Consider the following 24,906-nt stretch of genomic DNA (forward strand, 5'->3'; position numbering starts at 1 on the left):
TTCTGAAGGAGGGTCGCCTCAATCCCTTGCGGCCTCCTGAGCCATGCGCTTCGCCTGCTCCAGCAGCAGCTGCCTCAGTTGTCAGTGGTATGTCGCCTGCCAATCCGTACACTGTGAACTTTTTCGTTGCTGTATCTGTTCTACAAAGCATAGCATCCACACACTTCAGGTGCAAGGGAAGGGCTTTGTACCATGCAACCAATATTGTGTCCAGTCTCATGAAATGTTATGTCAGAAAAGGTGGATGAGGGAGTAAAAATTCCTTTAGAAATTGTGGTAGAGGGGCAGCCAACGAACATTTCCCATCCCTAAAGAGGATAGAAGATGAGGGGAAAAATGTAGCTACAAGTACTTCCGTGGCATCTCTAATCCACAGACAATGTGGAAGAAGAAGAAGAAGAAGAAAATATACATGTAGATAACTTTGATGAGCAAGTTGTCGGATGACTAAGAGTAACTTTAGTGGTCTTCAGTCCAGAGACTGGTTTGATGCAGCTCTCCATGCCACTCTATCCTGTGCAAGCTGCTTCATCTCCCAGTACCTACTGCAACCTACATCCTTCTGGATCTGTTTAGTGTATTCATTTCTTGGTCTCCCTCTACGATTTTTACCCTCCACGCTGCCCTCCAATACTAAATTCGTGATCCCTTGATGAATCAAAATATGCCCTACCAATCGATCCCTTGTTCTAGTCAAGTTGTGCCACAAATTTCTCTTCTCTCCAATTCTATTCAATAGCTCCTCATCAGTTATGTGATCTACCCATCTAATCTTCAGCATTCTTCTGTAGCACCACATTTCAAAAGCTTCTATTCTCTTCTTGTCTAAACTATTTATCGTCCACGTTTCACTTCCATACATGGCTACACTCCATACAAATACTTTCAGAAACGACTTCCTGACACTTAAATCTATACTCGATGTTAACAAATTTCTCTTCTTCAGAAACGCTTTCCTTGCCATTGCCAGTCTACATTTTATATCCTCTGTACTTCGACCATCATCAGTTATTTTGCTCCCCAAATAGCAAAAATCATTTACTACTTTAAGTGTCTCATTTCCTAATCTAATCCCTCAGCATCATCCGAGTTAGCTCGACTACATTCCATTATCCTCGTTTTGCTTTTGTTGATGTCCATCTTATATCCTCCTTTCGAGATACTGTCCATTCCGATCAGCTGCTCTTCCAGGTCCTTTGCTGTCTCTAACAGAATTACAATGTTATCGGCGAACCTCAAAGTTTTTATTTCTTCTCCATGGATTTTAATTCCTACTCTGAATTTTTCTTTTGTTTCCTTTACTGCTTGCTCAATATACAGATTGAATAGCATCGGGGATTGGCTACAACCCTGTCTCACTCCCTTCCCAACCACTGCTTCCCTTTCATGCCCCTCGACTCTTATAGCTGCCATCTGATTTCTGTACAAATTGTAGATAGCCTTTCGCTCCCTGTATTTTACCCCTACCACCTTCAGAATGTGAAAGAGAGTATTCCAGTCAACATTGTCAAAATGTTTCTGTAAGTCTACAAATGCTAGAAACGTAGGTTTGCCTTTTCTTAATCTATTTTCTTAGATAAGTGGTAGGGTCAGTATTGCCTAATGTGTTCCATAATTTCTACGGAATCCAAACTGATCTTCCCCGAGGTCGGCTTCTACTAGTTTTTCCATTCGTCTGTAAAGAATTCGTGTTAGTGTTTTGCAGCCGTGGCTTATTAAACTGATAGTTCGGTATTTTTCACAGCTGTCAACACCTGCTTTCTTTGGAATTGGAATTATTATATTCTTCTTGAAGTCTGAAGTTATTTCGCCTGCCTCATACATCTTGCTCGCAAGATGGTGTTTTGTTGGGCCTAGCTCTCCCAAAGCTGTCAGTAGTTCTAATGGAATGTTGTCTACTCGCGGGGCCTTGTTTCGACTTCGGTCTTAGAGTAAGAGTAAGAACACACACAAAAAAAACAGAAGTCTGTGTAGCGACCCACCGTGTTTTCCAGTGCATCTATACAAGCCTGTGGGTACACACAAGGAACGTTGCTTAGCCTGCCAGTAAAGCTGCAGCAGTCCCGTTAGGAGTAGAACGTCATGTGCGCTCTGTGCCAGAAACTATTCATTACAAAAAATTGATTTCTGTGATACATTTAGCTTTATATGACAGCTTCATTGCAAAGCACCCATAACTACCATAATAGTCATACTTATTGCGATATTCGCATTTAAGGAAGACGCTGGACAAAATTTCAAAAGTTTACTTTCAAAATATGAGTCGCTATGATTTTGCGTTTGGTGCATATTTCACCATGTTGTTCCTGCGAATGAAATTTAACCAAGACATTAAATTTTTCTTTAGACTTCAGAGGAGGTCTCAATCCATCTCCAGTCTCGAAAAATTGGATTTTGTGTAGCACTCACTTCGAGTTGTATGTGAGTGAGAACGAAATATTCATAACTCACCTCATATCTCCTCATCCATTCGAAATGCCAGAACGAGATTTTGGCAAATGATATGGAGGGTATTTCGCCATGTGGTCGACATACAGAACTTTTTTATCTACATAGATGTAGTCAATGCTGTAGTTTTTATTTAATCTTTCTTTTTTTAAACTTTTAGATTCATTGATAGCTAGAAAATAGGCAATTTTCTAGTATGAAACTAAGTGTGAAATTTCTTCTATTACATACAGCAATCTGACACAGTGAGGTTTTTCTTGAGGTACTGACCTCTTTGGTAGCCAATTGCTTGTTTGATAAGACACACTGTTTCAATATTCTGCCGGAGTAGCCACTGGAAAGTGACTTGTGCCAGTTATACTGTGTTTTCGCAAAATAAATGTGTGAAATCTTATGGGACTTATCTCCTAAGGTCATCAGTCCCTAAGCTTACACATTACTTAACCTAAATTGTCCTAACGACAAACTCACACCCATGCCCGAGGGAGGACTCGAACCTCCGCCGGGACCAGCCGCTCAGTCCATGACTGCAGCGCCCCTAGAGTGCTCGGCTAATCCCGTGCGGCTTTGGCAAAATAAGAAAAATTAAACCTGTCATTAAGAGAAATGGAGTTATTACTCACAACTGATGATGCTTCTTCAAATGAGAAAAGATTAAAATTCAAACAAAAATAAATCGTCAATTGTGTTGCAATTTTGGCAGAATCCTGTAGCCTATTGTATTTTTAATAGGGAACGACTGGAATGGAACTTACCAAACGATTTTCTCCCTTTTCTTTATCTCAGAAATATGAAAATTTTTCCCAGCAAATAGTGTACCATATTTTTGTTTCTATCTTCATTCAGGGTGATGTGGTAAACTTTCTCACCTTAATTATCGTTTGATGTGTTAAAGATTGATTATACATATTTCCAATCAATTTTAACTTCAATGTAATCTCAAGCAGTTCGTAAAGAAATTGCTATCATGTTTTTGTAACCACATTCCCCTCAGTAAAACAGGCATCAAATTTGTAATTTCTAACGGAACCATGCAGCATTTTTGCTGCAAATTAGAACTGACCCAATAAAACTCTTTCATAGCGCTGAAATTGTGACCACACTGACCACTTGCAGAACCTTGCCAACTGTTCGCCAAAGTCAATATCATTTTTGAATTAAAAGATATTTATAGTAAAAATATTCACTCGCTCACTCTCTACATGGATAGAAATGGAACGACAGTACGTTTCTGATGTACTTTTTCATATGTTGAAGATAACTGGAGTGTACAAATAAAATCCTTTAGTAAGTTTCAGTCCCAGCTGTTCATTGTAAAGATACACTGGGTTGCAGGATTCCACTGGACTTATAACGAAATTGGCAATTTATTCTCATCTGAGTTGTTAAACTTTGTTTTTTCAAAGTATCATCAACGCCACCACTACCACTGTCCCCGCCCCTAACGAGCCATCTGCACAGATTGGGACCATGTTATTATGCGCAATCTCTACCAGTGAGACACTTAAGGCCAGGTTCTTATTCAAATGGGCAAAAAATACGCAAAGTTTCGACTTTTTCTTGAGTCAATGGAAAGACATACAAAGGATCTGCTTGAGGATTATGATGTATTATACTTTGAACTTTATTTTACACGTTCAATAAAAAAAAAAACAAAGTGGCGCTCACAATTATGGTTTGATCAAGCGCCTGTGAGTTTGAAATACGCAGACTGCGTGCAATGTAACCCTCAGGAGTCATCTGAAATCAAAAGTGGATAACTTCAGTCGATGGTACCCTAAATTTATGGGAGCTTATACCTAAAAACAACGAAATAACCTTAAATGCAACGATATGATGCTAACTCTAACTTTACTTCGATTTTTCATTCTTTATGCCTTTACAAAAAAAGTTAATATTAACAAAGTTCATATATTATAAGCTCCCAAGAAAAGTGTTTACTTTTTGGGGGTCGAGGGTAAATGTTAATGGGTGGACCGTTTTTATTTTATGCAGCACACAGTTTTGAAAAATCGTTTCTCGAGAAGAACCAGTCTAAAGTTGAGAGAAAACTTTTATATGTATTATTAGTTCAGTTTCCATAAAAAGTCCACGATATTATATATTTATGTGTTACTGAACACAGATCTGAAGCTAGAATTTCAAATTTCAAATTGGCTACTCCACTATGGCTGACTAAAAATTATCTTTTGACCAACTTTGACAAAACTTTGGCCAAAAAACGTGTTTTCGTTACTTACGTTTAGTGTGCAATTCCACGGCCGTATATTAAACCTTTCTCTAACCCTACTTGTTCCTGGAGAGCAATTCCTTCGTTCTTCCCGACGAGAAAAGCCGACCTGGCTTGCATGCATACTGTAATAGAGATCATTCTGTGAACGTGCGTCACGGACGGCACGACAAGTTTTCTACCTGGGCCGACCATCTACGTCTTAGAGCGTCCCACGACGGCCGTGACACTGCTTCGAACAATGGTCTGTAGAAACTTTTGTAACGCACGGATTAAAAAACCTTTTCGTCCCAACATTCAGGACACGTATAGCTTTAAAAAAAAGCATAAAAAATTCCACCATGTTGAATGAGAACCTGGCCTTAAAAATTAGGCCTTACAGATCTCTTAAAATACGACACCTTCTTCCAGGCTACCACCAAATTTCAAGGAAACTTGCACCATAGTGGGCTACGGACAGCGTGGAGCAAACCTGAAGCCGAAAACGGGTCTCCAGCGAGCCGCCAGCTTCATTACCGAACCCGGACCCACGTGTGGCCGGACTGATGTCAGAGTGAGTACCACAACACGCAACTTCTAGAACGTAGTAAATCCGTGGCCCGTATCTGTACTGTGCCTCAAAAACGCCTGCTGAAATGTTCAGCACGGCGCTCGACTATTTTCCAAAGGTTCTACATTATTTTCGAGCAACTGACAGAAAGTTCAACAGAAGTCGCCTAAAACACTGCATGAAAATAATATCTGTACAATGTATGTCGCAATGCCTACAGTATACGTTTTAGAGACCATTTTCTTCATTCTGTGCAGTACATTCCTTGAACAATGTCTGTTTGTGGGTACGATGGCCAAAAGGCATAAGTTCTGTCTGCAGTAGGCTAGATTCTCCTACTGACAGGAAAAAACGCCAGGACATCAAAAAGCCGATTTCTCCCATCCGTTTCCTGTGCGCATTTCTTGTGGATTTGACACGTTCCACATCACAACGGTTTTTCCGTGCTATTGATCAACGGAGTATGTAACTAACTAACTGACCTTGCTGTGGTGGTTGGGCTTACGTAGCTAACAGTATCACACCTGTACACCCATACACACTGAGTAGCACTGTTCGTTTAACATCAAAAATGCAGCTTAAGCATTGTTGTATGATTCATTTGTCATTTGTAGTCGACCACTATTAAATTATGATGCTTACAGCGCCATCTATTGCTACGTTTTGTAACTACTATTTTTCTTCTGCCATACGTTTTCTCCCTTCTCTGACAATATTCTGTTGCAATTTGGCGTCATTCTGATCAGTGGTGTTATTTCTACAGCGGTTTGAAAGTTTAACTTTAATTATAAACACCCTGTATATGGCGGTAGTATCTCGAAAACAAGGTAAAAAAATGGCGGAGCACTGGCGAGCTGCCATTTGCAGACAGTTGATTCATGAGAAAAAGTTTCCAAAGTGATTATCGCTGTACGATAGGCATTAAGAGATTTTGAACGTGAAATGCTACCACAAACTATTTTATATTCTCGGCAATCGCAGCTGTTGAAAGACATGTTGTTAAGAAGAACTCCGCTAACAGCTGGTAAAATTGTTTATTAAAACAACCGGTTTCACGACCTTAAGCCGTATCATCAGGTGCAACAACGTTACAAGACCGTAGGCGAACCCACAGCCCTAGTCAAAATTTACTATTCAGACGATATTCACTGAATAGCAAATTTTGACTGGGAGCGATGGTGATGATGATGATGATGATGATGATGATGTTAGGTTTGTGGGGCGCTCAACTGCGCGACCGTCAGTGCCCAGGGGGCGATAAGTAAGCCTATGATCTTATAAAGCTGTTGCAGCTGATGATGCGGCTTTAGGCCATGAAACATATTAAGTTTTAATAAACAACTATTTTATCAGCTGTCAGTGCAACGGTAATTGGAGCTAGATGCATGGGACATTCCATTTCGGAAATCGTTGGGAACTCAATATTGCGAGATCGAACGTGTCAAGAGTGTGCCGAGAATATCAAATTTCAGGCGTTGCCTCTCACCGCAGACAACGCAGTGGCCGACAGCCTTCACTTAACGACCGAGAGCAGCGACATTTGCATAGAGTTGTCAGTGCTAACACACAAGCAACACTGCCTGAAATAGCCCCAGAGGTCCGCTTCTCCTAGATTTGTGACCTTACTGGTTGGACCATAGACCACTAGAAAACCGTGACCTGGTCACTTGAGTCCAGATTTGAGTTGGTAAGAGCTGATAGTAGGGTTTGAGTGTGGTGCAGACCCCACGAAGCCATGCACCCAAATTGTCAACAAGGCACTGTGCAAGCTGGTGAGGCTACATAATAGTGTGGGCTGTGTTCACATGAAATGGACTGGGTCGTCCGGTTATGTTAGGCAACTTGGAGACGATTTGCAGCCATTGATGAATTTAATGTTCCCAAACAACGATGTAATTTTTATGGATAAGAAGCGCCACAATTGTTCATGGTTGGTTTGAAGAGCATTCAGGACAATTCCAGCAAACAGTGTGGACCACCCAGATCACCTGCCATGAATCCTATCGAACAAAATCAAGTGGTTAGTTCCCGCACAACATCCCGCACAGCAACATTTTCCCAGTTATGAATGGCTATAGAGGCAGTGTGGCTCAACATTTCTGCATGGGTTCCAAAGACTTCTTGAGTCGATGCCACGTCCAGCTTCTGCACTACGCCTAGCAAAAGGAGGACCAACACGATATTGGGAGGTATCCCATGACTTTTTTCGCCTCAGTACATACTGATACCGCCAATCAGTCACGGCTATTCTCTCAGTAAAATTATACCTTGTATTCTGCTGAAATTGCTGGCCTGTTGAACATTTTGGGTCATGGTCAATTTCTGAAGGAACTGGTGTTCCTCTCATTAGGCTGTATGAAATTTTGTGTTTTGGAAAGTAACAAATTTTGCTCAATTGGGTGTGACTCAGACACAGCCATTTTGGTTAGTAATAGCTCCTCTAAATTTATCTTATTAGTTTTTCTGTTGCTCACCCTTGGCCATTTGGGATAAAGAAACATTTTAACGAAAACTTGTAATGTCTATGTGGATATGATTGAGACTGCTCTCTGGAGTTAGTGGACTCAAATCCTTTTAAAGGAAAGAGCAGTTGTTTTGAATTTGCTTGAGACAAGAAATTTAATGCAAATACAGATTTCACTGAAACTGTTTGTATTTCCTAGCATAAGTACTTTAACAGTAACAATTTTCTGGAATTAATAGTGTTTATGGTTTTCCTTTTGGGAAGGAAATTGACTTACGAAATACATAATCTAACATCAAACCTTTTCGTGGCACGACAATGCATTTCACCTCATTCAAGAGAAAAAAAATACTCCTGATGATGGACCCACAGGGTCCGAAATGTATCGTGTACTTAATAAACACGAAAAATTGCGACTGAAGGCGTTTTTATTCATACCTCCATTTTACTGAATAGTCATGTTTGAAGCCGCGAAATATGGATAAAATTAAGTTATCTAGTGTTTGATGTTAAAATAAATTTTGAGAAGAGCTCAGTGGCTTATCACTCAGGGACCATGGGGTCCAAGCGAACCAGCTCCATCGTTAAGTGCCACCCATTCCCTGCCCCTTTGATGCGTCTCAAAAACGAGAAGTACAGATGCCAATAATTTGCAGTATTTATGGGGTAGCTAAGCTGAGGAGACCAGGTCAGTGCCCCACGGCTCCGAGCAACAAAAGGCCTCGTAGCAATGAAAAAAAAAGAACCAGAAAATTGAAACTGGCAAGTGCAAAAACATAGACACTACACTCATCGACGTATGCATCCATAGCATGTCGGTCAACAGCTGTTTCCCAGGATGAGTTAATTCCACGAATCCGTCAGAAATAAAGACATGTGGATCATTTACTCCGTTTACCCAAGACGAACATCAGTCTGCAGGGGTTAGCGAAGTCAGTGATGGAGGATTCATCTTGAGTGGAGTATACAGCTGAGTACAAGCACTAATCAAGAACTCAAAATCACCATGAAATTTTTACTTGTCGCACTGTTGAAAGCCACAATTAAAATTTAGTCTTTAAAGATGCTTTAGAGACTTACCAAGAAAGTGTTTTTAAACAGTTGATAACATCTACAATTTGATGACCACAACTGCTGAGGTGGTCAGATTTAAAAATTTGTCCAGTGAGTATCTTCATTGTAATTTTTAGGTCACTAAATCTTAGGTTACGGTCTGAGACATACGACACCGCCTGTACGGTTGAAAAATGATTCGTTGGCGTTCTTAAGGATCTGGCAAAAATTATTTTTTGAAGTAATAAATATAATGAACGCAGTGTAACATCATTCGTAATAAGAATTTCGAAACCTGGGGCTTTCTTACAATTTTAGTAATTCAGTAATAAAAATATCTATAAAGAATCTAAGTTTTTTAAATCTGAGATTATAGATGCAGCAAATGCATATAACCTCTTAGAATCGGCGCCGTCGAAAAAAGGATCATTAACAATCTGTTGACAAACTTTCAATATTGGTGAAAGGTGGACATTGTGTGTAACTTCCCTAACAAACGAATAAAAACGTATAGAACGGAAACTTATAAAAACGTATAAAAATATTGAACAAGCACTTTGACGAACTTTTCTAGAATGAGAGGCGGTCAGTAACTAGAGTCAAAGTGACCCTTTTTACTCAATAACTGACACCATTTATTCACATCTTAAAACGCCATTTCAGATAAAGATTTAAGTAATGCCGCATGAGGTTTGGAGTTACATACAAAAGGTGGATCTACCTGTTTTATGTGCGTGCTATTGCTAAAGATGGACGAGTAAGTTTAAAGATGTTGAGGCGGGAACATCTGACACACTTCACGTGCCACCACAGCAGAACTTCAGAGACTGAATCTCACCATCGTTCGGAACCCTCTATACAGTCCAAATTTAGCACCATCTGACTTCCATCTGTTCCCGATAATGAAAGACGATATGCGGAGACATCATTATGCTTCTGATGAAGACATTAAGATAACTGTGAGACTGTGATTTCGGAAACAGAGTGTCGACTTCTTCCGTGACGGTTTCAGAAAACTTGTTCATCGTTGGCAGAAATTTATCCAATTGGCTGGTGATTATGTGGAAAAGAGAATATTGGTAATTAAAGATCACATTCTAAGGATTATTTCTGTGTTTGATTTATTAAAATATTCCCATCCAAACCCAATTAACGAAGGTGGAGGCATTACTTCTCATTCAACCCTTGTACTACAAAAGGTGCATAAACATTGGACTGAGGATCTTAGACTATATACTGCAAATTATTGTATCAAAATACACGTCTTAGTTCTACTTGAAATGATATCAAGGTCATTGATATATTATGGCAACCCCTTCATGTATTATAACGTTCTTCCATTTACAATGAACAGCCATAGAACCTAGTACACACGCCTAATATCGTGTAGGACCCCCGAGAGCACGCAGACGTACCGCAACAGGACGTGGCATGGTCTCGACTAATGTCTGAGGTAGTGCTGGAGGGAACTGACACCATGAATCCTGCAGGTCTCTCCATAAATCCGTAAGAGTACAAGGGGGTGGAGATCTCTTCTGAACAGCACGCTGCAAGGCATCCCAGATATGCTCAATAATGTTCATGTCTGGGGAGTTCGGTGGCCAGCGGAAGTGTTCCAACTCAGAAGAGTGTTCCTGAGGCACTCTGTAGCAGTTCTGGGCGTGTGGGATGTCTCACTGTCCTGATGGAATTGCTCAAGGCCGTCGGAATGCACAATCGACATGAATGGATACAGTTGATCAGACAGGATGCTTATGTACGTGTCACCTGCCAGAGTCGTATCTAGACGTATCAGGGGTCCCATATCACACTATCTGCACACGCCCCACACCATTACAGAGCCTCCACCAGCGTGACTAGCCCTCTGCTGACGTGCAGGGTCCATGGATTCATGAAGTTACTTCTGTACCCCTAGACGTCCATCCGCTCAATACAATTTGAAACGAGACTCGTCCGACCAGGCAACATGTTTCCAGTCATCGACAGTCCAATGTTGGTGTTCACGGGCCCAGGCGAGGCGTAAGGTTTTGTGTCGTGCAGTTGTCAAGGATACACGTGTGGGCCTTCGGCTCCGAAAGCCCATATCGATGATGTTTCGTTGAATGGTTCGCACGCTGACACTTGTTCATGGCCCAGCATTGAAATATGCAGCAATTTGCGGAAGGATTGCACTTCTGTCACGTTTAACGATTCTCTTCAGTCGTCGTTGGCCCCGTTCATGCAAGATCTTTTTCCGGCCGCAGGGATGTCGGTGATTTGATGTTTTACCGGATGCGTGATAATCATGCTACACTAGTGAAATGGTCGTACGGAAAAATCCCGACTTCATCGTTACCTCGGAGATGCTGTGTCCCATCTCTCGTGCCCCGACTATAACGCCAAGTTCAAACTCTCTTAAATCTTGATAATCTGCCATTGTAGCAGCAGTAACCGACCTATCGAGTGCACCAGGCACTTGATTCTTATATAGGCGTTGTCGACTGCAGCGCAGTATTCTACCTGTTTACATTTCTCTGTATTTGAATACGCATGCCTATACGAGTTTCTTTGGAGCTTGAGTGTGTAAGTGTTATATTTTTACTTGCAGGCGTCCATGTTGTGGAAGACAGGAGTTTTGATGAATTGTTCGGTAATGACAGCCCGTAACACTCTTTATTATACTTGAAAAAAGACAATCAGGATCTATAATAGTTTGTAAGACTGTGCGCCATATGATTACCGACTTAATGTGGAAATCGATTACACGAAAACATTGATACTGGCAATTGTTTGGTAGCCGATCCAATGGTGGAACTGAGAGTTTCTCCGCCGGATGACTGAATTTATCTTGTCTGCTCACATTACTTCATGTAGAACCGAGACAGGGAAACTAGTTTTGCTAACGCACTTGCAGATATGGCTGGCAAAACAATTGTCTTTTCATATGTGTCACGGTTCAACTAAACAGTGCTAATATCAGTATAGAATTGTAAATAAATACCTACGATTGGTCTTTCAACCAATAATTAGTTATCACATACATAACATGTTAAGGATGTTTGCGGCATGGTACAACAAAATAGAAGATTTGATCAACAGTCTGAGACACTTACCAGGTTGGCTTAATGGATGTAGACTATAATTATCGCAAAAAGTACATCCATAGAATCCTAGATTGCAGACAAACCAGTCCGTACAAACGTGTAATTCTGAACAAATATGGTCATAGATTTATTATGATTTTTTTTTTTAAATGCTTATCTGAACTCTAGGTCTCTTCTTGCTTAGAACCATCACATGAATATGTCGTCTCTCTTCCCAATACACACACACACACACAAACACTTTACGCCACTCACAAAAATCAGTGCTAGAGAGAAACATGTCTATCAATCCCTAATTTCTATGCAAAATGTATGCTGACTACAAATGTCACTTATGAATAGTGTATTTCGTGAGAAGAGTATAGTCCGTTTTTAGATCACATAATACTAGTGTTCTGATTGAAGCTACTGGTATCAAGTCCAACATTAAGACATTGGTTTCTTAGGGAAAGGTCTTCTCGTTAGTAAGTTCTGTGTTGCAGCTACAAAAGATTCACTGCTACGAAGTGTGGCCAGCAAGCTTATAAACTCACATTGCAGGATCTGAGAATCATACTAGGTTGGCTTACTAAGTGACGAATATGATAATCACGCACCTTATCGTTAACGTGTGATCCCTAAACAAAACATCCAGCAGAGACCTATAAGGGGACTACATTACATGCAAAGATTATGAGCATTTCTCTTTCCTAGCTAGATGTTGCATTTATCGTGTTAGAAGAGAACGATAAAAATATTTAATAATATCCTTTCTAAGACGTTCTTCCCTCAAAAGCACCAGACAGTGGTTGCCACAAGTTTCCACAAATGAAATTTCCTGATATTTCCCTGATTTCCAGACACGTTTAAGCATTTCTACCTGACAAATTTAGAGGTCTCAAGGGTAAGTTGAGATGTAAGTTGACAATCTGTCTTTGTAGCTATGGTACAAGAAACAATATTGCAAACGAGTAAATATAAAAAAAAAAAAAAACTTGCAAGCCGATGGCGTTTCCTGATGTGAGCAAAAATCTTAAATACTAACATCGACATCTTTTGTAATGAACAGTTTTAGATGGAGAAAGCAACCCAAATGGTACATGTGTTTCATTAAGACCACTGATGCCTTTTTGTTTCAATGAAACGAAACACATTTGGTGACAAAAATATGCATTTCCTTGGAGTCGCAGAACAGATTTAAAATACCTTCACTGATTTCAGAAATAGCCTCAGAAAAAAGGAGGCCTCTTGAAAGAAGTGTATAAGGCGGGAAATTGTCTAAAACAATACTATAGGTCCAAAATGGGATTTTCACTCTGCAGCGGAGTGCGAGCTGATATGAAACTTCCTGGCAGATTAAAACTGTGTGCCCGACCGAGACTCGAACTCGGGACCTTTGCCTTTCGCGGGCAAGTGCTCTACCATCTGAGCTACCGAAGCACGACTCACGCCCGGTACTCACAGCTGTACTTCTGCCAGTACCTCGTCTCCTACCTTCCAAACTTTACAGAAGCTCTCCTGCGAACCTTGCAGAACTAGCACTCCTGAAAGAAAGGATATTGCGGAGACATGGCTTAGCCACAGCCTGGGAGATGTTTCCAGAATGAGATTTTCACTCTGCAGCGGAGTGTGCGCTGATATGAAACTGCCTAGCAGATTAAGACCGTGTGCCCGACCGAGACTCGAACTCGGGACCTTTGCCTTTCGCGGGCAAGTGCTCTATCATCTTAGCTACCGAAGCACGACTCACGCCCGCTACTCACAGCTTTACTTCTGCCAGTACCTCGTCTCCTACCTTCCAAGCTTTACAGAAGCTCTCCTGTGAACCTTGCAGAACTAGCACTCCTGAAAGAAACGATATATTCATATCAGCACACACTCCGCTGCAGAGTGAAAATCGCATTCTGGAAACATCCCCCAGGCTGTGGCTAAGCCATGTCTCCGCGATATCCTTTCTGTCATGAGTGCTAGTTCTGCAAGGTTCCCAGGAGAGCTTCTGTAAAGTTTGGAAGGTAGGAGACGAGGTACTGGCATAAGTAAAGCTGTGAGTACCGAGCGTGAGTCGTGCTTCGGTAGCTCAGATGGTAGAGCACTTGCCCGCGAAAGGCAAAGGTCCCGAGTTCGAGTCTCGGTCAGGCACACAGTTTTAATCTGCCAGGAAGTTTCAGTACTATAGGTGACCGCCTATAAAATGTTGGTTCTACTATGTTCGATATTGTCAGTTATTACCTTCTGTCTTATATCTATTATTCTACAGGTATTTTGGAATTTTTCGTTCGAGAAATATATGAGTACACAGCGTAGAAACCGCCAGCGACTGACACAATGTCTTCTTCTTATCGCCCATACTTTCTAACATATAAACTACTTTTGAAGTACCAGAATGTACTAGACCAAACACCACAATGTACAACGTACTTGCGGCGAGAAATCCATCGCCCATGACCTCTGGCCTGCTGAGGACCGCCACAGTCCTGGGTCCGTGGATAAACCATGAAACTCCGCTGTACAGGGTGTCCCAAAAAGAATGACCCGATTTTAACTTGTAATAATATTGAGACAAATGTCACTAGGTAACTGAAACAGCGCTAGATGTAGTGGGTGTGGTCTAGAGTTTCAGAAAAAATCCGCTAGATGTCGCTACGAGAGCTGACTTGGAGCGTGCAGCCAGTCTCGCGCAATATGGCGTCCGCTCAACAGAAGGGGTATTGTGTTATTGAATTCAGTCGTACTCAATCAGTGATCGCTGTTCAGTGGGCGTTTCATATTCGATTTCGTGCTAAACGTTCCTCCCTTACCTCATGACATTGATGAACTAAAAACCAGAATATCAGCTGCTGTAGCCTCAGTGACAGAAGACACCTTACACTCAGTTTGGGATGAATTCGGCTATCGGCTAGATGTCGTCCACGCAGCCAATGGAGGACATATTGAAAATCTATGATGGATATTTATAAACTTCTGTATTTTCTGAATAATTTAGTATGTAATTTGCTGGTGTTAAGCCCTTCTTCCTAATAAATAATTCTATTAAAAATCGGGTCATTCTTTTTGGGACACCCTGTATTACGCTGCACACAAACAGACCTGGCCTGTGGGCAGGTCCGTGAGACTAGATCCGACGGGCAGAACCTGCACATTAGTGGGAACCGAATGGCTTCAGATCGGCAAGCTCGATCCACTACAGATACCCGCAGAAATGGCCTCCGGCTTTGGCCCATCGTGGAAATCGACTCACATGGCTAGCTATTCACGAGCCACAGACAGCATATTGAGGAAATGAGACCACGGTGATCAATCCATGCAATAGATAACGTTTTTAAATACTCTGAGAATCAATAGTAATGAGGATAGGTGACAATTCGCCATGAAAACGATCTCTGGGCTGCAGACAGACATGTAGAAGAGACAATCACACTCTCATGACTAACTTTTAAGCCACAACTTTTGTCAGAAAACGAGAGCACACACACATTACCCAATCACTCAGACACAACTTATGCACACATGACTGTCGTCTCTGGCCGGTCCGTCTACAGTCTCTGACAATCAGATCCAAACAAACCACACCTCATGACTCCCTGCCTCTCGTCGACAGCTGCTAGGTTAGTGGCAAGAAGTGGTGGCAGCACTGGGACACCTCAGTAAACAAACCATTTCATCTACCGACACAAAAATGAGATTTCTCCAGTGTTTTTTTTTCAAATTTCCCTGACGTGTTTGAAATTCCCTGTTATTCCCTGATTTTCAGAACCTGTGGCAAGCCTGGAGACTGAACTTGATTCCGACATTACCTAATTTCCAACTTTTCATCGACAACAATGTCATAGAGTTCTAACAACACCAATTCTGTTCAGAAAATTCTGGCACCAAAACTGATTTCGTAAGTGGAAACTGCGTTGGGAGTGGGTTATCGATTGTGGAGGAGAGTATTTCGAAGGAAACCATGCACAATAGGTAAAAAGTGAGTGTACAAAACTTTTGTGAACAAAGTACCGGAAATTTTGAACAGATCTCGTACATAGGAACCAGGGGAGAGGCGGATTCGTTGTCAAATCTTAACGTCCAGAACTATACATCTGATGATATTATTGTAACCAATAAGAGCAGGGTGTGCTTTTGTTGCCAACTATTGCTTTTTTTAAATAAAACTGTATGGGTAAATCCATCAGCTCACAGACAAGTAATTAAAATTTTAGAACGTCTCTCCAGATGCTTGGTGTTCCGACAGGTGATAGTGATAGCATTATCAAAACGGCATCTGCCAATTACAGACGCCGTCACTATTGTGTGGGCACTGCTCATACATCGTTTCTTATGGCTACAGTGTAGCCTCAGTCTTCTAGACGCCGCAACAATAGATGGAGTTGCTAACTTTCTGGCCATTAACGTGACCGATCGACAGGTCGGTAATTCCCCATTTTATCAGTTTGCGTTGGATGATTTTCCCACGGTAACTTGAAGCTACTAGGATGCCTCTTCCTCTGCACTAATGGAGTGTCACTGTTGGCTCATATCCCAGGTCTGACTTCCGCCTGAGTCACTACCGTGTCAGTAGAGTCGGCAGAGACGTACTGCATCTCGTCAAAAATATGGCGATGATTGTACTGTTATCATATACAGGGTTATTACAAATGATTGAAGCGATTTCACAGCTCTACAATAACTTTATTATTTGAGATATTTTCACAATGCTTTGCACACACATACATAAACTTAAAAAGGTTTTTTTAGGCATTCACAAATGTTCCATATGTGCCCCTTTATTGATTAGGCAGACATCAAGCCGATAATCAAGTTCCTCCCACACACGGCGCAGCATGTCCCCATCAATGAGTTCGAAAGCATCGTTGATGCGAGCTCGCAGTTCTGGCACGTTTCTTGGTAGAGGAGGTTTAAACACTGAATCTTTCACATAACCCCACAGAAAGAAATCGCATGGGGTTAAGTCGGGAGAGCGTGGAGGCCATGACATGAATTGCTGATCATGATCTCCACCACGACCGATCCATCGGTTTTCCAATCTCCTGTTGAAGAAATGCCGAACATCATGATGGAAGTGCGGTGTAGCACCATCCTGTTGAAAGATGAAGTCGGCGCTGTCGGTCTCCAGTTGTGGCATGAGCCAATTTTCCAGCATGTCCAGATACACAGAAGAAAAAGGGGCCATAAACTTTAAACCGTGAGATTGCACAAAACACGTTAACTTTTGGTGAATTGCGAATTTGCTGCACGAATGCGTGAGGATTCTCTACCGCCCAGATTCGCACATTGTGTCTGTTCACTTCACCGTTAAGAAAAAATGTTGCTTCATCACTGAAAACAAGTTTCGCACTGAACGCATCCTCTTCCATGAGCTGTTGCAACCGCGCCGAAAATTCAAAGCGTTTGACTTTGTCATCGGGTGTGAGGGCTTGTAGCAATTGTAAACGGTAAGGTTTCTGCTTTAGCCTTTTCCGTAAGATTTTCCAAACCGTCGGCTGTGGTACATTTAGCTCCCTGCTTGCTTTATTCGTCGACTTCCGCGGGCTACATGTGAAACTTGCCCGCACGCGTTCAACCGTTTCTTCGCTCACTGCAGGCCGACCCGTTGATTTCCCCTTACAAAGGCATCCAGAAGCTTTAAACTGCGCATACCATCGCCGAATGGAGTTAGCAGTTGGTGGATCTTTGTTGAACTTCGTCCTGAAGTGTCGTTGCACTGTTATGACTGACTGATGTGAGTGCATTTCAAGCATGACATACGCTTTCTCGGCTCCTGTCGCCATTTTGTCTCACTACGCTCTCGAGCGCTCTGGCGGCAGAAACCTGAAGTGCGGCTTCAGCCGAACAAAACTTAATGAGTTTTTCTACGTATCTGTAGTGTGTCGTGACCATATGTCAATGAATGGAGCTACAGTCAATTTATGAAGTCGCTTCAGTCATTTGTAATAGCCCTGTATGTGTAGCCCGTTTAACCAGTGATTGTTCGTATGCTGTTCACAATTTGAATAATGTTGGTGGTAGATTAATTGTAAGTGAGTTTTTGCAGAATCAGTATGACAGATGATGCGTGTGAACTTTGCAGCTATGTTGAATCACTCTTTTACCAGTTTTCTTAGGCCTTTTCCCCTGCATTTTGAGGCTGTGGACTTCAGGACTAGACGTTCCATTTATGCTGAGAGTAATAGTTCGACTCCAGCTCTCAGCTGCCCGCAGCCTTTTTGGATCACATAAATTGGGAAGAAATGGTGATGGTTTTGCTGTTATCAAACATGAGCAGCCCGTTTTTTCGAGTAGCCATTGTGTATTTATTGTTCGTAGTTTGAATCGCGTTGGTGATAGGTTAATTGGACTATGGAGAATATGCTTATCGACAGACAGTGCTCAATCTTTAAGGTCTTTTTTTTTTATAGCGAGATACATGACGTGACCTCTGTGATACGGTGACTTTGTATGTAGAAAGAGATCATTTTTGCTACCCTGTGACCATTGCAAAGTCTAGTTTGTGTTTAGTGAGGTCGTATATAATTCAGATTGCTTCCGCATCTGTTTACGAGTCTTAAAGTCGCGTGCCACATTAATATACCATGAGTTACATGTCTCTTTACCTGCTTGGGAGTCCTGGGAGAGCTCGTCAACAGCCAGTGTTCTTGCTGGATAGTGTTTACGAGTCCTATAGCGTCGCCACAAACTAACAATATTGCAGAGTTTATTTTGTTTACTTATCGTTACATGTCTTCATTCCACCTGGGAATGATGCCTGGCTGAAAATGGGGTCGCCAACGCAAGTTTAAAAAAGCATAGTAGTTGCGGGAGGAAGGGAATCTTGTTTCTGATTGGTCCAGAGACAAAGGGTGGAAGGGAGGAAAGTACTTATCGCTTAAACTGGTAGTAACGTTCAACGTATTCCTCTAGGGTGTATGCACTGATGGTCCAAACTATTATGACCACCTGCTTAATAGCTTGTCTGTCTGTTTCTGGAAAACATTACGAATTCTGCATATCAGGGATTCGACAGTTCTTTGGTAAGTTTGTGGGGGTATGTGGCATTAGATGTCTACGCACAGGTCATGTAATTCGCGTAAATAACGGGCCGCTGATCTGCGTACGTGATGATGGCTCCCGATGCGATCCTGTTGAGTTCCATGGGATTCACGTCAGCCGAATTTGGACGCCGAGACATCAACGTGACTTCACTATAATGCTCCTCAAACCACTGTAGCACGGTTCTGGCTCCGAAACATGAACAACTATACTGCTGCATCAAGCATGAAGCGATGCATGTGGTTTGCATCTGTCGGCATGTCTTTGATTACTACCTCAGGTCGCATGTAGGCATAGGAGAATGTCTCCCATAGCACAATATTCTTCCAACCAGCCTGCGTCCATGGCATGCTGCACGTTTCGAGACGTTGCTCACCTCAATGACGACGTTTGTGGAGACGGCCATAGACCTAGTGTACCAAAAATGTGATACAATTAAAGAGTCGACACGTTTCCTTTGAGCTATTGTTGAATCCCCATGGCCCCACACCCACTGATGTTGTAACTGACGATGTCGCTGGGTCAACATGTGGACATATAGGGGTGATCTGCTGCAGAGCACCATGTTCAACAATGGACGATGAAAGTGCTTCAAAACACTTGTAGGTGCACCAGCATTGTGCTCCTTCGACATAGATGTCACAGGTCACCATGTATCCTACTTTACGGGACAGACAAGCCTCCGAACCTCTCGTTCTGCGAAGAGTCGTGGGCGTCCAACCATTTAGCGCTTAGTGGCAGTTTCACTGTCCTTCTACCTCTTTCCATAGATGCTCACGACAGTACTATGAGAACATTCGACCAGCTTCGCCGTTTTAGAGATACTCATTCACAAGCTCTGTGTAGTAATAATCTGCCCTTTGTCAAAGTCGCTTATCTGAGTGGATTTGCCCATTTGCAGCCCATATCTTTGCAAGGGTGATCCCCCGTCTGTGTCTGCTCACATACTTTTGTTACCATGTTACGTGCGTGTAATGCCTCCAGACGGCATCTAACGTCACGGTCGCCAATGGTCTCAATGTTTCGGCTATCAGGGTAAAGGTGTCCGTGAATTACGACTGGCTTGCCTAGGTAGTATGCCGCCTTTCTGAATGATTGTCTTTTCTGCCAACCACCAGTTTGGAGACGATTTCACACACGTTCTGCAAATATCTCTATAATGCCTGTATATATGGTCAGATTAGTGCTGGGCTGGCATCTCGCTTGGTTTGCTCAACCTCCAAGTGCTAGGGTGAGTTCCTCCTAATCTAGGCGAACTGTAGCAGTCTTTGATATTTCCACTGACGTCTTGGGGTCTGTTTGAAGTAAATATAGCAGGCAGGAGATCCCTTGGCCAGAATTGATGTAGCAGCAGTGCTAACCTCCAAGCCGTAGAGGATTACAGTGCAACTTTCTAAGCTATTGCTGTTTTGGAAGAGGGAGGGAGGCAGTGTCTGAGTCTGAGGGAAGGGCTAACCTGCAGGTGATAGGGCTGTTGCAGATACCGCTCGCCTCTCTAGAGGCGTAGTTTGTAGAGCTGTGCTACAAATACAGTACCTTTGGTTGGAAGCACCAGAATTTTACTATGACATCACATGCTCTATTAATATAGTGGCTGTTTATCTATTGCGGTGTAGTATTTCTTATACATACAATATCTTTTGTTAGAAGGCGGTAGTTGTTACAGAATTTGCTATGACATTTATTTGGTGTGGCATCATTGTTTCTACCAATGTGTTCCTTTCTAACACATGCAATATGACGTCACACGTACGCTAGTAATGGAGTGGTGCTTAGCAATGAGAAATAAATTGGTCTATGTTGCATTATTGCTGACTGAGCATCATGGCGTCGAATCAATGCGATGCAATGCTGATGTGACGTCGTGACATGATGTGACACGACATCGTAACATTGTGGCGCGACACAACGCGATGTTGACATGACGTTGAGACATAGCTCAAGTAATTGAATAAACTGTATAAAATTGTGGAAAACATGGAAAAGTATAAAAAACTGTGGAAGAAGGAGATTAGTTACGTATCTCCCTGGGTGTAGTGTCTGCTGGTATCTCAAATTACGAAATATTAAAATGCCGCTATTTTTTTTGAAAATGGACATCTTCAGAACCTGGCTGTAATACAATAAGGTTTATAATTGAAACAGCAACCAGGCACAAGATTTTTCAGATCAAATCATGACCGGTTTCGAATTTTTTACGAAACCATCTTCAGTTAGTTGTTACACGTTTCGTTTTGTTTTCTTCCTGGGGCTTCCTTTTATTTCCGTGATTGGTTCGCTGCAATGGGGTACTTTTTTTTTTTTGTTGTTTTCGCTATATGATAAAGTTCATGATAGATCTATTTCTTCTTACCTCTATCAAGGCATTGATGAAAAGGTTTTAAAGTTATTAAAATGTGAGATGTGGTGAAAACTTACTTACTGTATGCTTCTGGGTGAGGAACTCGCCTAGTGTTTTTGTTGAGAATTAGGTTGGAAATTCACAAAATTTAGACCCACTTTCATCTACACCTCCATATCTGCTCTGCAAATCACACATAAATGCCTGCCAGGGGGTTCGTCGAACCACCTTCAAAATAATTCGCTATTATTCTACTCTCGAACAGGGAGCGGAAAAAGTGAACACCCGTATCCTTCCGTACGAATTCAGATTTCCCTTATTTCATTATGATGATTGTTTCTCCCTATGTATGTGGCATCGACAGAATATTCTCGCATTCAGAAGACAAAGTTGGTGATTAAAATTTCGTGAGAAGATCCCGCCGTAACGAGAAATACCTTTGTTTTAATTATGTCCACCATAAATCCTGCATCATTACCGTGACACTCTCTCCCCTATTTCTCGATAATACGAAACGTGGTGTCCTTCTTTGAACTTTCTCGATGTGTTCCGTTATACCTATCTGGTAAGAATCCCACACCGTGCGGCAGCACTCCAAAAGAGGGTGGACAACCGTAGTGTAAGCAGTCTCTCTAGTAGATCTGTTGCATCTTCTACACGTTCTGCCAATAAAACGCTGTCTTTGCTTTGCCTTCCCTACGGCATTTTCTATGTGTTCTTCCCAATTTAATTTGTTCGCAATTGAATATACGGGCTTTAAAGTTGATTAATTTATTGCTTAGCCAAAGTTCAACGGATTCTTTTTAGCAGTCATGTGGATGAATTCACACTTCTCATTATTCGGGGTCAACTGCCAATTTTCACACCACACAGGTGTGATGATTTTACTAGACGATAAACGTCTGAATCATCTACGAACAACCTAAGGCGGCTGCTCAGATTCTCTGTAAATTGTTTATGTAGGTAAGAAGCAGCAGAGGGCCTAAACGCTACCTTGGGGAACGCCAGAAATCACTTCTGTTTTACACAGTGACTTTCAGTAAGTTACTGCGAACTGTGACCTCTCTGACAGGAAGAAACAGGCGCATAACAGAGACGATATGCCATAAGCACGAAATCTGATTACAAGCTGCTTGAGTGCAATGTTGTCAAAAGCGTTCTCGAAATCTAGAAATAGAGTATCAATATGAAATCCTTTGTCGATAGCACTGATAGCTTCGTGTCAGCTAAAGAGCTAGTTGTGTTTCACAAGAACGATATTTTCTAAATCATATAATGTTTCCAACCTATTCAAAAAGAAGAATGTTACAGTTACCTTTTACACAAATAATAAACTTCGACAGGAGTTATCAACTCACTCCCACACATTAGTGTCCCCAAAAAAGGTCAGAGATTTATTAACTAAACTGCAGTAACTGTCTCAAATTCTGCATTGCGCAAACACGTAGAACATTTGAAACAAGCTTTAAGGATCACAGCTGAACATCTTGTAGAGAACAATCACAAAGAAGGCAATATAGAAAACATCACCCAATACTTAGAGATAAGAGTGCACAATGAGTCTTACAGAGGAAGCTGATATTCATATACACTCCTGGAAATTGAAATAAGAACACTGTGAATTCATTGTCCCAGGAAGGTGAAACTTTATTGACACATTCCTGGGGTCAGATACATCACATGATCACACTGACAGAACCACAGGCACATAGACACAGGCAACAGAGCATGCACAATGTCGGCACTAGTACAGTGTATATCCACCTTTCGCAGCAATGCAGGCTGCTATTCTCCCATGGAGACGATCGTAGAGATGCTGGATGTAGTCCTGTGGAACGGCTTGCCATGCCATTTCCACCTGGCGCCTCAGATGGACCAGCGTTCGTGTTGGACGTGCAGACCGCGTGAGACGACGCTTCATCCAGTCCCAAACATGCTCAATGGGGGACAGATCCGAAGATCTTGCTGGCCAGGGTAGTTGACTTACACCTTCTAGAGCACGTTGGGTGGCACGGGATACATGCGGACGTGCATTGTCCTGTTGGAACAGCAAGTTCCCTTGCCGGTCTAGGAATGGTAGAACGATGGGTTCGATGACGGTTTGGATGTACCGTGCACTATTCAGTGTCCCCTCGACGATCACCAGTGGTGTACGGCCAGTGTAGGAGATCGCTCCCCACACCATGATGCCGGGTGTTGGCCCTGTGTGCCTCGGTCGTATGCAGTCCTGATTGTGGCGCCCACCTGCACGGCGCCAAACACGCATACGACCATCATTGGCACCAAGGCAGAAGCGACTCTCATCGCTGAAGACGACACGTCTCCATTCGTCCCTCCATTCACGCCTGTCGCGACACCACTGGAGGCGGGCTGCACGATGTTGGGGCGTGAGCGGAAGACGGCCTAACGGTGTGCGGGACCGTAGCCCAGCTTCATGGAGACGGTTGCGAATGGTCCTCGCCGATACCCCAGGAGCAACAGTGTCCCTAATTTGCTGGGAAGTGGCGGTGCGGTCCCCTACGGCACTGCGTAGGATCCTACGGTCTTGGCATGTATCCGTGCGTCGCTGCGGTCCGGTCCCAGGTCGACGGGCACGTGCACCTTCCGCCGACCACTGGCGACAACATCGATGTACTGTGGAGACCTCACGCTCCACGTGTTGAGCAATTCGGCGGGACGTCCACCCGGCCTCCCGCATGCCCACTATACGCCCTCGCTCAAAGTCCGTCAACTGCACATACGGTTCACGTCCACGCTGTCGCGGCATGCTACCAGTGTTAAAGACTGCGATGGAGCTCCGTATGCCACGGCAAACTGGCTGACACTGACGGCGGCGGTGCACAAATGCTGCGCAGCTAGCGCCATTCGACGGCCAACACCGCGGTTCCTGGTGTGTCCACTGTGCCGTGCGTGTGATCATTGCTTGTACAGCCCTCTCGCAGTGTCCGGAGCAAGTATGGTGGGTCTGACACACCGGTGTCAATGTGTTCTTTTTTCCATTTCCAGGAGTGTACATAAGAACGCTTTTCCTGATCTCATTCTGAATGAAAAAGTCATCCAACACCTCATTTCTAAATAATTTCCGAAAGGTCTTCTCATCCTTCCATATTTCCATAGTTCTCATAGTGCTTTAAAAGTTGTACCTTTACTGTCAAATTCACATCTATATGATATTCATAGTATGATGTATTGAAGGATTACTATTTATAATGTAAAATGCAACCATTGATTCAGTGTTCAAACTTAACTTTATCACTATAATAGAAAACGTGTCTTATTGTGCTTATGTACTGTACACTTTGTTTGGTATTTCTAAGTATAACCTTTGTGTGTGTAATGCTATCCATTTATCATATTAGAAACCGTTCTATATAATTTTACTTTACTTTTTGGTTTCTTAAATTAATTCCACTGCACTACGAAACGCATATTTTACTAATTCCACACACTCTCACAGATTCTGTAACCTACCATCTTTACGACTGCAAAATCTTTTAAGTCATTGTCTGTGTTACCCATGTGAAGATGTGTCACACTGTAAACGTTTATCGTGTATGCTGCCACTAAACAAGAATCGTGTGGTATACAGTGTTTTTCAAGGAACTGAACAGCACTCGTATAGTGGCATGATCACAAATGTCTTAAGTTCAAAATTCACAACAAAAACACTGTGCGATTTCGTCTCCCAGAAGCACGCAGTACGTAAGTTTACACCACACTTCACGTTTTAAT

General features: G+C 42.4%; 1 protein-coding gene across 1 annotated transcript in view; it reads left to right on the top strand.

The window, feature by feature from the left end:
• The window catches only part of LOC124550645 (serine protease ami-like), a 94,646-nt gene that overhangs the window by 55,244 nt on the left and 14,496 nt on the right, over positions 1-24,906 (top strand). Inside the window, exon 3 of the mRNA XM_047125369.1 lies at positions 5,090-5,231. Within this exon, the coding sequence (XP_046981325.1) occupies positions 5,090-5,231 (142 nt within the window). The remainder of the gene's footprint in view (positions 1-5,089; positions 5,232-24,906) is intronic.

Source organism: Schistocerca americana, chromosome 9 (assembly GCF_021461395.2).
Source record: "Schistocerca americana isolate TAMUIC-IGC-003095 chromosome 9, iqSchAmer2.1, whole genome shotgun sequence".
NCBI lineage: Eukaryota > Metazoa > Arthropoda > Insecta > Orthoptera > Acrididae > Schistocerca > Schistocerca americana.